Source organism: Conger conger, chromosome 12 (genome assembly GCF_963514075.1).
Source record: "Conger conger chromosome 12, fConCon1.1, whole genome shotgun sequence".
Taxonomy (NCBI): domain Eukaryota; kingdom Metazoa; phylum Chordata; class Actinopteri; order Anguilliformes; family Congridae; genus Conger; species Conger conger.
Window position 1 is genome coordinate 5,812,929 of NC_083771.1, and position 6,000 is coordinate 5,818,928.

Here is a 6,000-nt window from a genome sequence, read left to right on the forward strand (position 1 = left end):
AGAGAGAGAGAGAGAGAGAGCGGGAGGGTAGGAGAGAGAGAGAGAGAGAGCGGGAGGGTAGGAGAGAGAGAGAGAGAGAGCGCAAGAGAGAGAGAGAGCGGGAGGGTAGGAGAGAGAGAGAGAGAGTGGGAGGGTAGGAGAGAGAGAGAGAGAGCGGGAGGGTAGGAGAGAGAGAGAGAGCGGGAGGGTAGGAGAGAGAGAGAGAGAGCGGGAGGGTAGGAGAGAGAGCAAGAGAGAGAGAGCGGGAGGGTAAGAGAGAGAGAGAGAGAGAGAGAGCGGGAGGGTAGGAGAGAGAGGGAGAGTTGGAGGGAGAGGGAGGGAGGGTGGGAGAGAGAGCAAGAGAGGGAGAGGGAGGGAGGGTGGGAGAGAGAGAGCGAGAGAGAGAGAGGGGGGAGAGAGAGAGAGAGAGCGGGAGGGTGGGAGAGAGAGAGGGAGGGAGAGAAAGAGGGAGGGAGGGTGGGAGACAGAGAGAGAGAGGGTGGGAGAGGGAGAGAGGAAGAGAAAGAGGGAGGGTAGGAGGGAGAGAGGGAGGGTTGGAGGGGGAGAGAGAGAGAGAGAGAGGGAGGGTTGGAGGGAGAGGGAGAGGGAGAGCAGTGCCGTTGCATCAGGGCCACAGCAGTGTGAGAAGCTGTTTCGCTGCAGTGGGGACGCACACTCGCTCGCTCATTTACATTCCAGACACCGCCGTCTCACCGGAGGGATCCGGGCTCTTTCCGAAACGCCTCTCCCCCCCCGGCTGCTCCGTCGTCCTTTCTCCTTTCCGCCGCTCGTTCGCCGTGAAGGAGAGGATACGCCGTTTCCCCCCCGCTGAAGTTGGCGTGAAGAGCGCTGCTCCTGGTTTCGTCCTCTGGAGGTTATCCGCATTCGGGAGGGGGGGGGGGGGGGCAGGGCGGAGAGCGTCGACCTGTCGGACTGCCTTTCCCTTCCAGGGTCTCTGACGAGGGTCTCCCCCCGGCCGTGCCGAAACACTGGGGGGTCATTTCCGTGGCGTTTTCGTAGACCGGGCAGGAATTCCTCTTATCGAACCTGACAGCACTTGAAGACGGAGCCTCTCGTCTCTCCGTGACCCCCCCCCCCCCCCCCCCCCACACCCACCCCCCAAACCCGATTTTCCCGCCGCGCGCCCTCCAACCGGCGTCCGACCGAGTGTTGCCGACCCGGAACGCGTCTCGCGGGGGGCGACCCTCCGAACACGCGAACACCCCCCCCTGTGGATATCTGCGCTGTCTCAGGAATGCGCTGCTCCTGAGGAACCCCCCCTGCTCCCCTCCCCTCCCCTGGATTCGGCTGGCTGCTGACATGGCAGCCACCTCCTGTCGCCGCATCCACCGGCCGTTGCCGGGGCTCCGTCACAGCCTGCATCTGCTGAGGCAGGACCGCAAGAGGTAGAGAGAGAGAACCCAGGGAGAGAGCGAGACAGCGAGAGAGGCGGCCAGCCTCCCGTGGAATGCCTGCAGGGAGGACCTGACAACCCTGCCCCAAGATGAACAACTCGTCGGACGTCAACCAGAGCGCGCCGCCCTTCTGCCTCCTGGACTTGGGCTACTCGCAGATGCTCGACACCTGCGTCCTGGAGGTGGCCATCATCCTCTTCCTCACCGTGCTCATCATCGCCGGCAACCTGGTGGTGATCTTCGTCTTCCACTGCGCCCCGCTGCTCAACCACCACACCACCAGCGCCTTCATCCAGACCATGGCCTACGCCGACCTGCTGGTGGGCGTGAGCTGCCTCATCCCCTCGCTCTCCCTGCTGCACTACCTGAGCCGGCTGGACGAGAAGCTCACCTGCCAGGTGTTCGGCTACATGGTGTCGGTGCTGAAGAGCGTCTCCATGGCCTCGCTGGCCTGCGTCAGCGTGGACCGCTACGTGGCCATCACGCGGCCGCTGTCCTACGCCACGCTGGTCACGCCCTGCCGCCTGCGCGTCTGCATCGTCTGCATCTGGCTCTACTCCGGCCTGGTCTTCCTCCCGGCCTTCTTCGGCTGGGGCAAGCCCGGCTACCACGGCGACATCATGCGCTGGTGCGCCGAGTCGTGGGCCACCCAGCCGCACTTCACCTCCTTCATCGTGGCCCTGCTGTACGCCCCGGCCGCCCTGGTCGTCTGCTTCACCTACTGCAACATCTTCCGCATCTGCCAGCAGCACACGCGCGAGATCAGCGAGCGCCGCGCCCGCTTCGGGCCCCAGGAGGGCGAGCCGGGCGGAGAGGGGCCGGCGTCCCCGGACAAGCGCTACGCCATGGTGCTCTTCCGCATCACCAGCGTCTTCTACATCCTGTGGCTGCCCTACATCATCTACTTCCTGCTGGAGAGCGCCGGCATCTACCACCACGCGCTGGCCTCCTTCCTCACCACCTGGCTGGCCATCAGCAACAGCTTCTGCAACTGCCTGATCTACAGCCTGTCCAACAGCGCCTTCCGCAAGGGCCTCAAGCGGCTGTGCTCCTTCTGCGCCCGCCGCGTCGACAGCAAGAAGCCCTCGGGCACGGGAGGAGGAGGAGGAGGAGGAGGAGGAAGCACACGGTCGGCGTGCCACGTGTAGGGACCTCGGGACTCGCGTCCCGTTGGGGCAGACAGGACGAGGTTGGGGGCGATTTGCCGTCACTCGTGGAGTTCCTGTAAAAAGAGCTCCTGGGTTCCAGCGTCTCGTGGGACCTAGAGCCCCACCGTGTGATGGTGGAAAGTGCCCCGGGTGCCTGGAGTGGGGACAGTTTGGGGACACTGTGGGGGTGTTGTGGGTACGGTGACACTGTGGGGGTGTTGTGGGTACAGTGACACTGTGTGGGTGTTGTGGGTACAGTGACACTGGCCGTGTTGTGGGTACAGTGACACTGTGTGGGGGTGTTGTGGGTGCAGTGACACTGTGTGGGGGTGTTGTGGGTACAGTGACACTGTGGGGGTGTTGTGGGTACAGTGACACTGTGGGGGTGTTGTGGGTACAGTGACACTGTGGGGGTGTTGTGGGTACAGTGACACTGTGTGGGTGTTGTGGGTACAGTGACACTGTGTGGGGGTGTTGTGGGTACAGTGACACTGTGGGGGTGTTGTGGGTACAGTGACACTGTGGGGGTGTTGTGGGTACAGTGACACTGTGTGGGTGTTGTGGGTACAGTGACACTGTGGGGGTGTTGTGGGTACAGTGACACTGTGGGGGTGTTGTGGGTACAGTGACACTGTGGGGGTGTTGTGGGTACAGTGACACTGTGGGGGTGGTTTGGGGAAGGTGTGTGGGTGGCGTGGGGTGCACAGTGGCCAGAGTTTTGGGCAGAGCTCCCAGTAGCTCAGTTTCAGGCCCTCATTTGGATAATATTCACTCCTTAGTCTTTGCCAAATAACGTCCTACTGCAAAAAAAGTATAAAACTGCAGATCCTAGCGTCGGGAGTAATGTTGTGTTTAATGCTCGGCCTTTCTGGAATGCAAAAAATCTATTATTTATGTGCTGGAAGTGCCGAATTCTGCCTTCCGTACTACTGCACTTACAATGAGGTGACCTGTTTAGACTGAAAGCAGCTAATTTAGACTGTTTCCATGTGCGTGTCAGTGGACTTTTTCAGTGTGTACAATCCGTTATTTGTTTAGTCATTGTTTTCAGGGCACTGCTTTTGAGAATCGTCCGCCAGTAAATCAGGCTGAGGAGAAAAGCAAGGACGCAGCGTGACTGTTTCCCTGTAAAATTAGCAGCCATCGGTCCCGGAGCCAATGAGCACGGACGTTAGGCTTCTGCGTTTAAAAACATTTTAAGCGGTCCGGTTGCAGGATTGACCTGACCAGAAGGGAAGGACTCTCCTGGGAAGCTGGCCGTCGGCGGGTGACCTCCCGTTTTGTTTACGGAGGCTCTCGTTTCAGGACCGGTCGTCCCTAACCGCACGTGGACTGGGCTCCCGACCCGACGCTCCGGTGTTGGGTTCCCGCTGCCGCCGGGCGTACCCTGCGCTCCTGTTCCGACGGCAGGGACATGTCAAGGGTTATGTCAAGTTATTTATTTCAGAGGGATCTTTCCCTCTCCACTGACATTTCCCTCTCGTCCTGGACTCCTGCCGTCTGTCAGGCAATAAGGCATCAGCCCAGACGGTTTTATCACAGAAAACAGGCGATGCAATAAGGAACTAAGTAAAACTAGACTTTTTATTTCAATTTTGTGTCGATTTAATTATTATTATCGCTGTTCTATTTTGTCGTTTCTATTTGATGCTGAGAAAACGAATGAAGTCTCTGCCTCTGGTGAGAGTTGATTTCAGACATACATGTGTGCATGTGTACAGAGGCGACGAAAGTGTTCTGCACACTCCTCTTTCTGAGCTGCGATTGGTCAGGAGATATTCGCAGTAGGGCAGGGATTATCTGATTCGGTTGCAGAACATGGTTTTTTAGGGATTAAGTTCGCTCTGCGGTAATCACCAGGCAAAGAGTCTTAATCTGTGGACAGGCCCTGCTCTCATTAGAGACATGATGAGTAGCTTTTCTGTGAGTCGGAGCATGTTTTTAGTGTGGAGGTGCTCTGGGTAAGCAGGTATGGAGTGTCTCAGCGAGAAGGTTGTGGACGTTGTGACCTGCTGTTTTTGGAAATGCCTTCTTCTATTTTCCGTATGTAAATGGGTTAGGAGCCGGCTTGGGCCTAATTACTATGGTTGCGGCGTCCATTTTGATTTAATTTACATTTATAAATCTATCGCAGCACCACGAAGAGTGCCATTTACTATCGCTGATGATAGAATCGCATAGCTGTTAGCGTAGCGCCTGGCTGTTTTGTAGATTTCAAATGACTCGTTATGATATTGTTATGGCATGTTGGCGTGTTTATGGCAGTTGGGTTTTGAAGGTCAGGGGCTGGGTCTCATTGGTGTAGATGCGGAGGGGGGAGGGGGAGGGTGCCGCTGATGTCACAGCCGGGGCGATGACATCACAGAGAGGCTTAACATCTGCGGTGTACACCGTGGTGCAGCTGCGCCAGAGGACCCAAGGTAAACATGGGCGGTAATCTCAGCCGATGAGGCGCGAGGGTGCCCTGCGATAATGGCGGTGTAGGAGCGGCTGCGGGTAGTTAATGAGTGAACGCGGAGGATGTGCGCGCGGCGGGGTTTAGCCCCAACGCGAGAGCAGTCAGCCGAACGGGAAGCTCTTTATTGTCCGAGTCTCTTCCAGATACGCGGTCCTCCTGGGCCTGACTCTGTCACCAGGATTTGGGCCTCGTTTGTTGTGTTGCACTGTTAAATACTCACCTCTGTATGGACCGTACAGTCCGTGCGCTTTTTGGGCTCCACGTGGATCCCTTTTTCTTTTTTTTTAAAGTCACAAAATCAATTAAAAGTGTAGTTTTCCGATACTGTTAGTCTTCCTAGATGACCAAAGTTGAGTAATTGATTCAGTAATATAGTATGTTGATAGTTTGTCGGGGCGTTATGGGAGGTGATTACAGTAGATATCGTGCGTCTAAAAGTCATTTCTTTTGTGACATGCAGACATTGAATTAGCCTCATTCTCAGGCCCCAGAATGCAATACTGTTGCTGAAGATGACATTAAACCCAGTGTCTCTGAAAAGCCTCGATTTCGCGTGCATTTTGAGCGCCTGTGACTGTCACAGATTTAGCTGAAGCGTTGCGATAAGGTGACGGTGAAGCCCTTCACTCGCCTTTTAGGGGTTTGACTTTTTAAAACTGATTTATTTTTTTACTTGTCACATCGGTCTTAAGCATGTGTTAAAGTTCATATATTTATATTTGTATTCTAAATATGAAAGCAGATAGCAGAAATGTGTTTGGAGGGGAGCAGGTGCAAGGTAAGAATGGGCATGGGGACTGTTTTCTATTGCCGGGCTGTTGCAGGGTACTGTGCAATATTTTTACATGTAGTGTTTTCCACTTGCAAAGTGATTTATTCGAAACGATGAGAACATATCACAGGATCTTTAGAAAAGGGCTTTTCTGTTCTCCTTCGGTTCAGAAGTGTTTGTGTCGTGTGTCAATCTATACTTCTCTAACCGTGATCTTTCTTTGTTGTT

General features: G+C 55.8%; 2 protein-coding genes across 9 annotated transcripts in view; both read left to right on the forward strand.

The window, feature by feature from the left end:
* The window catches only part of LOC133141686 (rab GTPase-activating protein 1), a 110,646-nt gene that overhangs the window by 46,456 nt on the left and 58,190 nt on the right, over window positions 1-6,000 (forward strand). The window lies entirely within an intron of this gene.
* Window positions 1,229-2,542, forward strand: LOC133142211 (probable G-protein coupled receptor 21). The gene has a single exon (XM_061263287.1). The coding sequence runs from the start codon at window positions 1,484-1,486 to the stop codon at window positions 2,540-2,542; it is 1,059 nt and encodes a 352-aa protein (XP_061119271.1). The 5' UTR covers window positions 1,229-1,483.

Coding starts and splice junctions, on each gene's coding strand:
- LOC133142211 (XM_061263287.1), top strand. CDS start 1,484: ATGAACAACTCGTCGGACGTCAACCAGAGCGCGCCGCCCTTCTGCCTC.